This window comes from Quercus suber, unplaced genomic scaffold, assembly GCF_002906115.3.
Source record: "Quercus suber isolate HL8 unplaced genomic scaffold, Cork oak 2.0 scaffold_381, whole genome shotgun sequence".
In the NCBI taxonomy this organism is placed as follows: domain Eukaryota; kingdom Viridiplantae; phylum Streptophyta; class Magnoliopsida; order Fagales; family Fagaceae; genus Quercus; species Quercus suber.
In genome coordinates this window covers 723,390-739,177 of record NW_027069833.1, presented here as the reverse complement: position 1 = coordinate 739,177, position 15,788 = coordinate 723,390, and the positions used below count along the sequence as shown (strand labels likewise).

Genomic DNA, 15,788 nt, shown 5'->3' with positions numbered 1-15,788 from the left:
TGGAGTCGTGTTATTGCCTCTCAAAATGGAGGTTTGACTAGTTCTATTTTCCCCTTTAGATTAAGGGTTTTACAATGGAGTCGCCACTTATTTAATTATTGAAAAAATAAGAAAACCATAATTAAAAAAAATTCCTCATTTTATTAATTTGAAATTGAATTTACGTTGAACATAGGAAATTACATGGCTTTGGTCCTAGATACAATCTAAGATAAAGTACATGGCTTTGTTTCCTAGTTACAATCTAGAAATTGAAAATTACAAGGATAAGCATTTGATCTACTAACCCTTGATCTAAGTTCGGAGGCTATGTTACAAGGTGGAAGGTGTTAGGCACCCACCTTGCCCGGTGAAACCGTCTTCTAGACTATGGTGGCCAACATTCATGCCACATCATCCAATATGTTATCAATTAATTTGCATGTAGAATTTGATGTGTGTGTGTGTGTGTGTGATAAACCTTAATTCAATTTATTAAGCATTACATTTGGATTGAAAAAAAAATTCTAGTGAATGTGTGTGAATGGTGATAACCTAGATTCAAGGATTTGAAAGAATTATTAAACAAACATGTTTTTCATATTTTTGATGTGGATTTAAGATTAAAACTAGTGATATGCATGAACATGTGATGAACAACCAAGAATATGTGAAGAACATATAAGAACAATTAAGAACATTCAAACATATTCGAGGAATTTAAATAGTCACTATCATGCTTTAATCCTAAATTCTCATCATGGCAACACAATAAACAAGTTAGGAAAAGAGATTATACCTTCATGCAAGATCCATATAGTGGAGGAGGAGACTCTTGAGGGAAGTCCTAGGTGGAGGAAAGAAGAGTTAAGAGAGGAAGATTGAGTCTCCTCAATACCTTGAGTCTCAGGAAGACCAAGATATGACAAGACTACTCAACTTCACTAAAACTCAAGAGAGGAGAAGAGAGGGGATTTTTTGGTCTCTTGGAATGAAAGAGGGGGAGGGTTTATATAGTGGTAGTGGAGGGAACATGAATGGAAGGCTATTTAATGAGAGTTGACAAGGATTATGAACCTAGACCTCATTTTAGCCTTGGGGAAAATCTGGTGCATTAAATGGAGAGATTGGTGGGAGTGGGGAGTAAGCCAAAATTCGGTTTTCCCGTAGCTGCTGTAACAGCTTGTAGAGTTAACTTCGAAAAATCATATTTGACCCAATTCTGATCGGAATTGTCTCGTTCTTGTGCTCAAATTGAAGCCCCGGATGTCTAGTTTCTGGAAAAATTAATCTCATTCACAGATTCAAAATATTCTGAGAAATATTGATGAAATAGTGAGCAGAGGTCATTTGTTAGAAAATGGTTTCAGCACAATTAACATTAATAGGTCCCAAATTAGCTCCCAATTAATATTAAATGGCTCCAATCACTCCCATTTCAGAATTAATTGGTTCCCAATTTACTCTAATTAAAAGATAATTACACAAATTACTCATTGAATAATTAATGTTTAACTATCTAATTAATTAGGTGTATGCAACCTCACCATAAAATGTAGTCCTAACCAATTAAATTATGACACATCATTGATCTCAAATTGATTACACCTATAACCAATTGAAATCAATTGTTCATAATCACATATAGTTAGACTCAATTTGTGATAGTACATCTTAACCATTAAAACTTGATTTGATGATAACTTTCAATCTAATGGTCCGATTAGGGCTTATGACCAGTCGATTTGATCGTTACAACATCAAGATCATTTTGGTGAAATGAGTCCAATGATCTAATGGCTAGAATCAAGATGCATATTTTTAAAGTGAAAGTACCATTTTACCCTCCATGTGAGGTTAAATGCGGGTTGCAAAATGGGGTGTCAACAATTCTTCACAAGATGATTGATTTCTCTATTTGTCTGGCTTGCACAAAGGCTAAAAATACTGCAGTTTTCAAAAAATTCCTGACAAGCCCATGCTCCTACTATGATACTCCTGTACATGGCCATGCGTTTGACAAATTTGGTGTTCTTTATTTTGATGACTCCCACTTTGGTTGGACAAAAGGACAACATGTATGTACTAATATTCTAATAGCTCCTACTCCTACATGCACCACTATTGGCTCTTTTTGCTTTTTGTCATCTCCAAGTCAAAAGCTCTTCTATTGACTATGCCAAATTTGCTGAAGATTTCAAGACAAAAAGTGGGAAAAAAATATTGTTCACAAATTACTGTTCACGGATTACTATTCATGAATTACTGTTCACTTTTACTGTTCATGACACTGTTCACTTCGAATTTTGCCTATTTAAGGGGGGTTGTCCCTTAAGTTAAGATCAGAATTTTCTTCTTAGAACTCCTTCTAGAGAGAGTTTTCTTCCTTAGAAGCGTTCTTTGAGAGAATTCCTTGTTATCTACTACTACCTTGTTCACCTTGTTTCTATTACTACCTTGTTCCTACAAACCTTGTAACTAGGACTAGTTCAAGCTTTGTAACTGTTAATCTGAGATCTTGTATTCACTACTAATATTGTAAGTGTTTAACTCTACTTTCAATAAAGAAGTATTTTCAGTTAATTTTATGTTCATTATACTACTTGTTGCTACCGCCACCTTGGACGGATTACCGCCATACCGGACGGTTCTAAATTGCTTTCATTTACTTTGAATTATCTTGTTATATATTGCTTGGCTGGTTCTACCATCTTATTATTGCTTTCATCTATTTTGCTTACATTACTTTCAACATATATATTACTGTGCTTCCGTCTCCATCTCTTCCCTTCAGCTGTGCGTCCCCTTCCCCCTTTATGGTATATATATATATATATATATGAAATTCTCTATTTTACCCAAAAAAAATGTTATTTATATTTATTTATATGTAAAATTAAAGAGAGGTTTGAAAGAATAACCATTATTGAAGTTATCTCCTACGCCCAATTGCCCACATATCAGTATGCAATGAGCGCATTTGAAAATTTCACTATGAGTAGTGGGATTAGACCAATATCAATGTCAGTGTGACCCATGGCTTTGACTGGACTGACATAACTCAAGCGTAGAGAACACGTGAATGACCTAACCAAACACGATTAAGGACAACAACAACAAAAATGCCACTAAACTTCCAAAATTATTACCAAAAGTAAGAGATAAAGATGTGGAATGGAGCTGAGATTTGTTTGGGGAAGTAGAAAGAAAAGTTAGTACCAGAACTGGAGAGTAGGGAGAAGTGGCATTGATTCTACTATGTAAGTGAGTGTGAGCGATGGCAACAACGATTAAGGCTAAGCATAAACCCGATAAACCCGACCCGAAGAGTCTTGGACGGATTAGATGGGTTTTCAAGTCCGGTATGGGCCAAAATCTCAACTGAACTTCAGGTCTCGGGTTGAAATCGGGTCCAACCCAACCTGCCCAAAAAAAGTTAGAAAGTAGAAACAAAAGAATGGTATAATATGGATATTAAAAAAAGGAGTGTAGACTGTGTAGTACATGCAACCTCAGATTTTGTAGTCCCCACCAGAACAAAGGGAATTTTTTGTGGAAATACAGCAAGAAACATTCCAAAATCAAATAGTGTTGAATTTGGTGTATTTATTAGGCAAAGATCATCTCGGAATGTGTAATTTTCCGACCTGTGAGCACAACTAAAATTAAACTTTCCTTTCAAGTCATGTTTTCCTCCATTAAACCATAATTTCAAATTTGAATTCTATTTTGAATTTGGTCATCCATGACAGATTAGGAATTTGACTAAACTAGATTGCCAACGTGCAAGTCAAACCTAAATTCATTAATTAATGAGAAAATCAAGCAATCTAAATATATTCTAAGAATTTAAACCTATCCTAAATAAGTTTATTTCCCTACATGCGTGGGTTATGTCGTCGTCTGTTCCCTTATCTTTTTTTTCCTCTCCTTTTAATGCAATCCCCAAATTATTAAATTCAAATTTCTCTCATTAAACCTCTCTCTCTCTCTCTCCCCCCCCCCCACCCCTCTTTTTTTATATAAGATAAAAATTCTTCTCTAACTTAATATAATGTGGCGTTTGATACGGGAGANATATTCTATTATCCATTGAATGGTGGAAAAACTTCCGAACTTACGTTGAAGCCCAGCAGCCCACATATGGTTTGTTCTTTTCATTTTGGAAGCCCAGCCCAAACGATTTGCTTTTACGTTGAAAACGGTTAGATTTATCGCGTCAACACAAACTCCCAAGACAAACAGCTTCATCGATTTGCTCAATTCATCTCTCTCGCTCGCTCTGTATATATTTACACAAACACGCGCATACACAGTGACACAGAGAGAGAGTCAATATTGTGAAGTGGTTTGGGTTTGAGGAAAGCAAAGCTAGGGTTTTGAGTGTGGTATAAAAAGCATTGTGTGGCAATGGTGGAGAGGAGGAAGCCTCTGGTTCTCTCCTCCACCAAGCTCCTCATCAACTCCGTACTCAGTTCATCGTCGTCGTCGTCGCCGCCTCCGCCGCAACTCGCTGACCGAGTCGTAGATGACGTGTCCCGCGGCACCTTGCAGCTACGTGCCGGAATTCTCCGATTCCCAAGGGATAAAATCGTCGTTTCCAGTCACCACTCCAATTTGGCTTCTCTCGATGACGCCGCTTTGGTTGGACTCTCCACCTGCGCCCTCAAACGACTCTCCATTACTTCAGCCTCAATGGTAATAAAAAATATTTCAATTTCAAGCATAAAACTCTGTTTGGTTGTCGAGAAAATAAAGGAAAAGGAAACAATTTAAAAAGCTCACTTCAAAATCTCACTTTTCGCAACAAAAACTTCTAAAAGAAATGTAATAATTGAAAATTTTGATACTTGGCTTTATTTGATGGATTCTGTATCTGAATCACAATCAGTTTAGATTATATTGTGTAATAAATTTCATTAGAATTATGATTAAGTGACTAAATCATTCTTCCCTATTAGCTTAAGCTTTTGGGACTAGTTATAATTTTATCAAATTTATATGATTTTGAGGTTTTTATTGTTGAATAGTTTTATCTTGTTTGTTTGGTTTAGTTTAATTTGGATGTTCTTCTGAATATGGAATTTTTAGCAATATAATTTGTTAATTAGCATATGTTTTTTGTTTGTTTGTTTTGAATACACAAGGTGCTTGTCAAGAATATCGAGACAAATGTGCAAAGAATCGCGCAGGTTGTTGTTTTAGACCCTCCGGGCATGCGCGAAGCTGCACATGGGATTAAATTATCCACTTTCGGATGTTCCCATACAATGTGTGTTTTTCCTTCGGCTACTTTTGCACCAGAAGGTTGTCTACAGATGGGTGTGGAAGTTGCCTATTTGTCTCCTATTTTGGCATTTAACCTTGACTTGCATGTATCGTGCTTGAATTCTCTTGTCCATGGAGGGCAAGAAACTTTAGCGTCTTATTTCCAAGCAAAAGTGGATGATGAGATGTCTGGGGAAGTGATTGAGGGTTCTGTGATTAGTGTAGGGTTGGAATCATTGGCTCGGTTGCCAAGATATGCTTCACATTTGAGGGCTTCTTTTGTGAAGATACCAGAATGTGGTTCTCTCGAGACTCTCAAAGTAAGGTCATCTATTGAGGCTGAAGATCGTCAAGATATGATTGACTTGGCGCTACAGAAATACTTTGAAGCAGATAGGTATCTAGCAAGAGGTGATATTTTCAGCATTTGCATAAATTGGAATTGCAATTCAATTACTTGCATTCCTTGCAACCAAAAGTCACAAAATAGAACTGATAACATCATCTACTTCAAGGTAAATATCTCTGTATTCTTTTATGGTTGTACAGGTGCTCGAGGATTGTCAGAAGTTGGTCCCGTTCTTTTGACAACGTAATTTATGTCCTCAGGTTGTAGCTTTGGAACCATCAGATGAAAAATTTCTTCGAGTAAATAGCACCCAAACTGCCCTTGTGCTTGGGGAAGTGTTCCCTCTGCTGTTCCCCCAGATTTGTTGATTGCTGGACCAAAAGGTTTTCCACCTTTGCAGGGGGATACAGTGAAAATTTTGGCCTCCATTCTTACACCACCTCTTTGCCCATCAGCACTTTCTTCAAAATTCAGAGTTTCTGTTTTACTACATGGTTTGGCAGGTTTGTTTTATGTTACCTAATCTGTTGTCTTCATTTAGTTTACTGTATGCATAAACAAATTTTCAGTTTACTTGCATTTTCCTTCACTTTCCCTTAAAATAATTATTTTTAATGAATTTTTCATTGGCTACAGAATATGGTATCCCGGTGAGCTATCATTGGTTATAATAAAAAATCTGTACCAAAACAATGATATTGATTCTGTTTGCATGTGTACAAATGTGTGGCTCTGGTGGGTTCTGATCCAATACCTGTTGCAGGATGTGGGAAGAGGACTGTGATCAGATATGTTGCTCGTCGATTGGGCCTGCATGTAGTGGAATATAGCTGTCATAATCTGATATCACCCTCTGAAAGAAAAGCATCTGTTGCTCTAGCTCAAGCTTTCAATACAGCTCAAAGGTAGCAGTTGAGCACGCTGAGTATGTTAAATTCAAGTTTTTCCAGAATATATGCCTTTTTCCCTACTGTTAATTGCTTGCAACTGTGCTCCCTTATTCAGAAAGGGGTAATGCATGATTATTATTCTACTACAGTGATATTCAATTACCTTCCAGTAATTATGTTATTTTGTATGAGTAACTTTGGGTCCATAAAGCAATTGATGACTGCCAAACTGGGAGGTTCACTTGTTATCCCTTCCTTTTACTTTTTGTACCGAGAGGCCTTCTACCATTTCATCTAGTAATCGGTGTCTTTTTTACATCTGGCCATACAATATTGTTGTCATTGGTTTGGTTTTTGATATTGTTTTGCTGTTGTTGTTCGGTGACCCAAAATTGGGGGAAAAGAAGAAGAAGATGATATTGATGTTTCCATTTTTTGCTCCTGTTGTTTTGTTTTTTTAACAGATACTTGCCAACAATTCTTCTTCTCCGCCATTTTGATGTTTTCCGAAATTTAGGCTCTCATGAGGGTTCACCAAATGATCAAGTAGGCATCACTTCAGAAGTAGCATCAGTTATTCGGAAATTCTCAGAGCCAGTCACTGAGGATGAAGACATTCATTCTGAAGGGGAACCTAATGATGATTCTGTAAGATGCAACTATTTGATGTGCTATGGTTTTTTGTTATTGGATGTTCCTCTTGAATGATTGCAAGCTAAATGATAAAACCTAAGTTTTTTGCATTTCTTTCTTCTTCATCTTCTTCTTTTCCGTTAGATGCTAGATTTTTGTTAATTGAAATAATGGCAAGAAAAGAGGGGAGAGGTGGGGAATCAGAAGAAATTCCTTTTTTTGAAAATAGATGTGGTGGGGCTGACGATTTTTGGTGCCTAGAACTCTTAAAATGTTGAGAACCACACTGCACAAAATTTGTTTCCAAATTTACTTCTGTGGAACCTTGTTTTTTTTTTTTTTTTTTTTTTTTTTGATAAGTAATAAGTTTATTAATATCAAAATGGGGGAGCACACTAGTACACAGGGAGCGTACAAGGGGCAACACGTGTTGATATTGGAATTGGATTCCTTCATGTTATGAAGCTGAACTCATACATTATACCTTTTTTTATACCTAAGGAAATCATCTGTCTTCTTTCTTACAGAATTTATATTTTTGGATTAGTGAATGAGTAGCCCCAAGGGTAGGGGAGAGTCAGACCAGTGACCTTCACTTAACAAGGTGTGGTTTCTGAATGAATATGCTACCCCTTTGGATATTATCCTATGTCCTTTTTTGAAAAGGTTTGAAATACAAGAGATAATTGTGATATTATGCCCTCTTAGATGCCATTGATTAGTTAAGAAGTTCCAAAGATGCCCATGTAATGGAGATGGTTTTAGTCGACTTTGGGGGGCATCCAAAGGTTTTCCTCGTGAGCGGGTGTAAGAAGAGTAATCTAAATTGAGAAAAGGAAATGTCTACATAGTGAAATTTTCTTATTTTATTCTCAAGAACAAGACTTACTGTTCATAAGGTCTGTCAAGATGTTAACTCTGATGCTGTGCTGATGCAGAACATGAAGGATGTTGGAAAGGTAAGAAGGCACAGAGTGTTGTTAGTTGCGTCTGCTGACAGTTCTGAAGGTCTACCTCCAACCATAAGGCGTTGCTTTAGCCATGAAATAAGTATGGGTCCTTTGACTGAAGAACAAAGGTTGAAATGCTTTCCCAGTCGCTGCAAAGTGTGTCTGGGCTCCTGTCTAATGTAAGTGAACGCATTGTTTTCTTTTGTATGTTTTATGTTTAATAGCTTTTGTGGATTAATGATGCATATAATACTTCAGTAGGTGTTGTCAAAAGATTATTGTTGACTTTTTCCTTGTATGTGAAATGTCCATGTCTTACTGTCTGGAATTATCCATCTACAAATGTCTTTGGATATGTTCAAACAGTGTTATGGATAAAAAAAAAAAAAAATTTATATAACCAAATCAGTTTTAACTAGGGTGATATTATGGAGCCTATGACACAACGGACTGTATCCCTTCATTTTTGAATTGCATTTGTTGTTTCATTGGTTGAGGTCATTGAGGGCCCAAACTGTTCCTATATCTCTCTTTAGGAATATCTTACATGTTGGTCATACTTTTTGTTCTTTTGATCATGACTGTTTAACTTTGATGGGTCAGAATTTGCTTCTTGCAGACTGGTTCAGAGGATTTTATAAAGGAAATTGTGGGGCAGACATCTGGGTTCATGCCTAGAGATTTATGTGCTTTGATTGCTGATGCTGGTGCAAACTTAATTCCTAGTGGCAATGTACCGAATGAAAAGGTTGAGCCCAAGGAACTAGATGGTGATTCACATGAAGTTGCACCACAGGTCTTGGGGAAGGAAGGCATGACCAAAGCATTGGAACGATCAAAGAAAAGGAATGCGTCAGCATTGGGCACTCCGAAGGTAAGTTAGGTCATTAAGTTGACTTCATATTCTTATCTTATGTCACTATGCATAATAAGCTGGTGTCTTGTTTGCAGTTTTCATTTTTTTTTTTTTTTTTTTTCATTTTGTAAAAAATTTTATTGTGAGAAATATCGTTCTTAGAGAGATGTAGTGCTGCTTGTAGGTTTATTTTATTTTATTCTCTTTTCCATTATCTGCTATAGGTTCCTAATGTGAAATGGGAAGATGTTGGTGGGCTTGAGGATGTGAAGAAATCAATTTTGGAACTGTTCAGGTGGGTTGTTTTATCTCTGCTGCCTCTTTGTTTGATAATATCCATAAAGACTGCTTTTTTTTTTTTTTTTTTTCATTTTTTAATCAGGATCCAAAAGCGTGTTAGATTTAGTATTACAACCTGCACCCCCGCAACCCAAAAATGAAATGGCAAATTTACTGAATCTGCATGAATCAAATGTTTTTGACTGAAAGCTAGGAGCTTGTCCTATCCTGTTTCTTGCGTGCATTAATTGATAGAGTCAAACTTTTTACAATGTATTTTAAATTAATATATTGCACATCGATAGTTTTAAAACTTTACCCAGGTCGAGTCCACAACTCCAGGAGTTCAAATACTCTCTTCACCACCCTTTTTTATGTTGGTCCTTCTTCACCTCATTGCCCAAAAAAGAGATTGTTAATCAAAGTAGTTCTTCAACAACATTATGAAACATAAAAAGTAGGCTTGAAAATCCACTGCTATCTAACTTCTTATTGGTTCTGAATTATTGAAGTGATTCTTATTTGTCATATATGCAGTTGCCTCTCTTGCATAAGGACTTATTTTCGTCTGGGTTGCGTAAGCGCTCTGGTGTTCTTCTTTATGGTCCTCCTGGAACTGGAAAAGTATGTTCTGTTGTTTCAGTTATATGATGATTTTTTAACTTGCCACTTTTCTTCTTTTTTATTAATTACCTGCTTCATAACATCTGTTTGTTATTCTTGTGTTTCAAACCTCAGACTTTATTAGCAAAAGCTGTTGCAACTGAGTGTTCCCTAAACTTTCTCAGCGTAAAAGGACCTGAGCTGATCAACATGTACATTGGAGAGTCAGAGAAGAATGTTCGAGACATTTTCCAGAAGGTAAAATATCCTTCTTATTTTAAGCAATATTTCTCTTGCTTTTTTTTTTTTTTGGTGTGGGGGGGGGGGGGTTGGGTTGACTATGACTTAGATTTCAAAATTTTTCGTCAGTGCACAATTTGTAATACCGTACATGCCTTGCAGGCCAGATCAGCACGCCCATGTGTTATCTTCTTTGATGAACTTGATTCTCTTGCTCCAGCTCGGGGGGCCTCTGGGGATTCTGGAGGAGTTATGGACAGAGTGGTTTCTCAGGTGAAGATTATTTTTTCTATAGAACTTGGCAAATTCCTTTTCTCTTATTCCATTTATAATACTTAACATGGAAACTTTCCCTTGTCCTAGATGCTTGCAGAGATTGATGGCCTAAATGATTCAACACAGGTAATTTATCCTACATTCTTACTTGGCTTGCATTCAAATTTATACTAGTATTTAGTTTTCTTCTTTTGCTTAAACCTAAAAGGTTTCCCCTGTTTAATCATTCTGGCTTTTAGGACCTGTTTATAATAGGGGCAAGCAACAGACCTGATCTAATTGACCCAGCACTTTTACGGCCTGGTAGATTTGATAAGCTGCTATACATAGGAGTTAATTCTGATGCATCTTATAGGGAGCGGTTGGTTTTCTTCTCATATCTCTTTCATGCTTTCATTATGTAAAATTTAGTGATGTGATGCGCTTCTCTTTGAATCTTAATTTTCTCTTTTCCCAGGGTACTCAAAGCACTAACACGAAAGTTCAAATTGCATAAAGACGTTTCACTTTACTCAATAGCAAAGAAATGTCCCCCAAACTTCACAGGAGCAGACATGTATGCTTTATGTGCAGATGCTTGGTTCCATGCTGCAAAACGCAAGGTAGCTCATTTGATTTCAACCTTATTGCTGAATTAGCTGGTAGAAACATTTATGCACCTAATGGTTTTTGTGATGAATCATGGTTGCTACATTGATTAGACAAGCTGCTTAGACTTGTTTACTTGTTTTTGTGTAGGTTTTGAGTTCAGGTTCAGATTCTTCTAGCACTGATGATCGTGCAGACTCTGTTGTTGTTGAATACGATGATTTTGTGAAGGTATGACACAGTTTTTTCTATTTATAAAGTGATTTTTGAGACAAATCACATATATTCTGCTTGCTTTGAGTTGACAGCTAAGTCATGACCGTATGTTATCGTATTGGAAAATGTCGGAAGTATTCTAGCATCATTTAGTTTAATACTAATTAACCATTTCTGCCATGCATGGAGAACAGCAATATCCAAATAGGTGATTAGGTTGAGAAAACTTTTGGAAATGCTCATTTATAGGTCATATGCTTCTTTAAAAAATAATTCCAAGTCTTGACTTATAAAATTGCCCATGCCTATGAAAGACTGATTCTTTAGGTCTGTTTGGTTTGCGTTTGCAGACTGTGCGTCTGCGTTTTTGGCCTTTTTTTTATTTTTTATTTTATTTTTTAAGTCCGGCGCCTCTTGCACTATTCATGGAACATGAACAGTGCAATCAGGCATATGAACAGTAACCAAAGCTCAAACAGTAACTTTTTATTTTTTATTTTTATTGTTTTCAGTTTTCAATTTTCAATTTTCAACAAAATAAACGGTATCCAAACGCACACTTTGTATCTGAATATACAAGAAAACTCACATTGAACAACCATAAGTATTGGCTATCTAATATGATCTTTCCATTTTGTGTCTGAAATATTTGGTAGTACAAACTGTACAATATGTTAGACCAATAATTTTGATCAAAGTATACTTATCAATTGAAATTATGCCTTACCAATTGACATGTGACAGACATTTTTCCAAGGTTTTAATGAGTTGACTACATCTACATCAATGTTGCTTACCATTCAATTTAAAGTTTAAACTACAAAACTTGGTTGTAGAACCATTTTCTGGAACTAATTATGTCTGAACACCTTGTCCCGACTTCTCAGGTCCTAGATGAGCTGTCTCCTTCCCTCTCCATGTCTGAGCTTAAGAAGTACGACTTGCTGAGGGATCAATTTGAAGGAGCCTCAAAATGAACTTTTGGTAAAGCGATGTAAGAGATCTGTATCACATCTGTGATCATGGTCTGCAAGGGTTCTGTCAATCTGCAATAATTGTAATTTAGATTTTTCTTTTCGATTAATGTAAAGCATGCAATATAAGAGTTTCATTAGAATTTAATGAAACACATGCAATATAAAAGATTTCAATTTACATCTTTATATCTGTATCTCACGTGTGACCATGGTCTGCAAGGGTTCTGTCAATCTGCAATAATTGTAATTTAGATTAAGCATGCAATATAGGAGTTTCATTAGAATTTAATGAAACACATGAACAAGCTTATAATACATTACATAACTAGAGTACCACTATAAAAGGGTCTAACCTTTATAGTAGTAATCTAAGGTTATAAGGACTAAAACTCTATATATTACTTTCGTGTTTGTGTGTTCTATTAAGTATTACTGTTTCCTCAAAAAAAAGAATTAAAAAATGAAACACATAAAATATAAAAGCATTCAATTTACATCTTTATAGAAAATTGTGAAATTGGTCGTTATAACTAATAGGACAAAGTTTGAGACAACATTTATCATAATATTTTTTTTCACAACTGCTAATATTATTTGTTGTGATTGAAACAATATCACTTTCATCTAGGTCCACTACGAATATCACTTTTAATATACACCAATCATATTAAGTTATATTAACGGTTGTAAAAAATATTATGCCCCTACTTATTGAAAAGAGTGTTTAATAATCAAATTGAAAGGGCAGTAGGGCCCAACTCCAAGCATATCCTCTTCATCCTTAGCAAGGAGTATATTCCACGCACCCATCATTAAAAGTTAACAACCAGGTATGCGGGTATCTGGAAGTGACGTAGTGTATGATCCATTTGTGAAGGGCTCCACTCGTTTAGCTTTCATTGCTGAAGATTACTAGTAGTTGATAACTATCAGGAAATTTAAAGGAAACCAAAAATAAAAATCCTTGCAATTTGTATATGTTAATCCTTTTAGGTAGTTGGTACTTGGTGGTATTGTCTGGACGTGTGAGAGGTACGCTGTACAACCATCTTCCGTGTTAGCAATCCGTAATTGACTTTTTATGAGTTTGATGACCATAATATTATATTTAGATTTTAATAACTACTCCTACTATCCTAAAATTCCCACCTTGTTTATCAACCTTTATGCTTTAAATCTTATGTTGATTTGATTTGATTTTTTTAAACCTTATTTAAATATTTAAATATGTAAACATATATAATAGCCACGTGCTTTAGAAACATTTTGGACACTATGAATCCTTTAGTATTGTTGCTTAATGTTTATAGACAATGACAATCTAAAGACTATCCATATTTGTTAAAACCTATTAATGAAGTGAGTGGCATTTACCAGGGAACAACATATGTAAAAGGAGCATAATCTAGTACTTATTCAAGAAAATAAAAAGGAAAAAAAGAACGTAAAAGCATCATAATCTAGTACATCATATTTAAAATGTGATGATGAGATGGCGGCATCGGAATTCAAAAAAATAAAATTAAGGCACGAAGGTCGCTACGATTTAGTGAATTTACTAAAAATTCAAATTAATAGATAACACTGTGTTAATTTAATGACAAGTGTTAAAGATGGAATTTCATGTGAAATCAATAATAATCAATAAATATTGAGACCTCAAGTATAAATTGAGGGCTCCCATCTCAAAGCAGGACACACATTGTAGACTGACTTCTCTTGTAATTCTCTAGTTTAAAACTCAGTGAACAAGTTGTACTCTTTTCATTATAATGTCTTAGATTCATGTGGTTGTACCATTGATTTGAATTTCTTCAGTTTGTAGTAGTAAATTAAGTTATTTTATTAATTGCACCATAGTTAAATTTTTATAGTTAGATTGCTTTACTTCAGCAATCGCATCATAGTTACAGTTCTTTCCATTGATTTAGTTATTGCCTATTGTTTATTCCCAAAATTTTAGTTCGATTACCGTGGATATTAATGAAATGTCATTGATACGACAAAAATCCTCTCTATTGAGGCACAATGAAACATTCCCTTTTTTTTAAATGAAGTAAAATCACAAGATTAAAGGCTTAATTAAGGCCATCGACTCACATCGAAGTCACATTAATAATAAAAATAATAAAATAAGTACACACATAAACAATAACAAATTAACAATCATCTTATGAGACTAAATTTTGAGTGGCACTTATTTGTTATTACACCAAAATGACACCTTTTTGCTATGAATGGTTGTCTTCTTCTCCATATTAAAGAGAGAAATTCTAAGAGAAGGAAACAACACAAAACACAATAGAGAGGGGGGACAACATTGATACAAAGAGAAAAAGCTTTAAATATAAATAAGAAAGAGTGGAAATGATAAAGGATAAGAGAATTAAAGTAATACATATGATAAATATGAGGTCCAATGAGTATTAAAAACAAGTTTTTCATTAGTGATTTTAACAAATGGATGGAGTGTTTAGATTATCATAATTGATGATGCTGAAAATATCACCAGTGCGCTACACAACACTCACACACTCGAAATGTCACCTGCACAACAAAAAGATAGGACCTAACAGAGAGCACCGATATGGTCCCGGCCAAATACCCTCCGAAGGTCAAATTAGAACTTCTTACAACTCTAGAGTGCTAGAGAGGGGTTAATTATGCGTATCTTGATTTATGAGGATATTGAGGCTTTTATAGTAGTAAAGGGTTGACCATCTCTTCATTGGGCTAAAAATCCTTTCCTTATAGGAATCTTTATGAGCGTATATTGCGGAATCCTTTCCTTGTAGGAGACTATCATTGAGCATGGGATACAAGTTATTTCCTTATATACTTATGTGTGGTAGCCAAGCCAAGATTACGCTAGAATCGTCAGCTTCAGGATCGTCAACTTATCTTATTTCCTTCAGCCATATTGGCGTCAGTTTTTTGATGGTGTCAACTAGTTTGGTGCTCTTCGCGGACTCCCTTAAACAACCCTATCAAATCTCTGTCTGTCAGCTTTAGGGTCTTCAGCTTTCCCCTCTAAATTATCTTGCTAGCTTAAGTTGTAGGCTTCATATTACAAGCAAAACCGACGGGTTAGATTTGGAGTACCTTGTATGCTATAATTTTACTTATCAATAACTTATAAAATCTACTGCTTAAAATTAATAATTTAAATAATAATAATAAAGGATTTTAACTGTCACAAATTTAATAGAAATCTCCCCTATTGTTTATTAATCATAGTCGGGGATTGCCTTGCCCTACAAGCTCTACAATGGGTTGGGGCAACTCTCTCCATCCCCAAACACACACCTCTTGCTGCCCTTGGTGCAGCGTTTGCTTGTGAGGTCACGTTAGGCTTATTCTGATTAGTTATGAAAATACTAATAACAAATTATCACAAAAGGTGTGTGCTTATACGTACTTTTTTAGTCTTATTTGACTGGAGGACATGTACATGAAATTATGAACACTAAAATTGCTCACACTAAAAGGACCAATATGATGTTGCTATATACCCCTTTTGAGAAACTGATGGAGACAAATAAGGCTTTTAAAATATATGTAAATATGTTGGTTATAGAAATGCCTTTTTTTTTTTATATAATAATAGTAATAATAATTGGAATCACATAGACTTTTCAATCAACGAAAGTACTCGACCTAAATAACGTGTGTGAACTGTGAATG

General features: G+C 35.3%; 1 protein-coding gene across 1 annotated transcript; it reads left to right on the top strand.

Annotated features, from left to right (window-relative positions):
* Positions 1-4,195: 4,195 nt before the first annotated feature.
* Positions 4,196-12,290, top strand: LOC112003596 (peroxisomal ATPase PEX6). Its single transcript, XM_065760772.1, is given in 18 exon segments — positions 4,196-4,677; positions 5,127-5,762; positions 5,857-5,923; positions 5,926-6,099; positions 6,360-6,501; positions 6,951-7,134; positions 8,058-8,196; positions 8,199-8,248; positions 8,689-8,943; positions 9,150-9,214; positions 9,717-9,828; positions 9,943-10,065; positions 10,210-10,320; positions 10,411-10,449; positions 10,563-10,684; positions 10,781-10,925; positions 11,062-11,142; positions 12,015-12,290. Coding segments are annotated over 18 exon segments (2,823 nt in total). The 5' UTR covers positions 4,196-4,389; the 3' UTR covers positions 12,105-12,290.
* Positions 12,291-15,788: the final 3,498 nt, after the last annotated feature.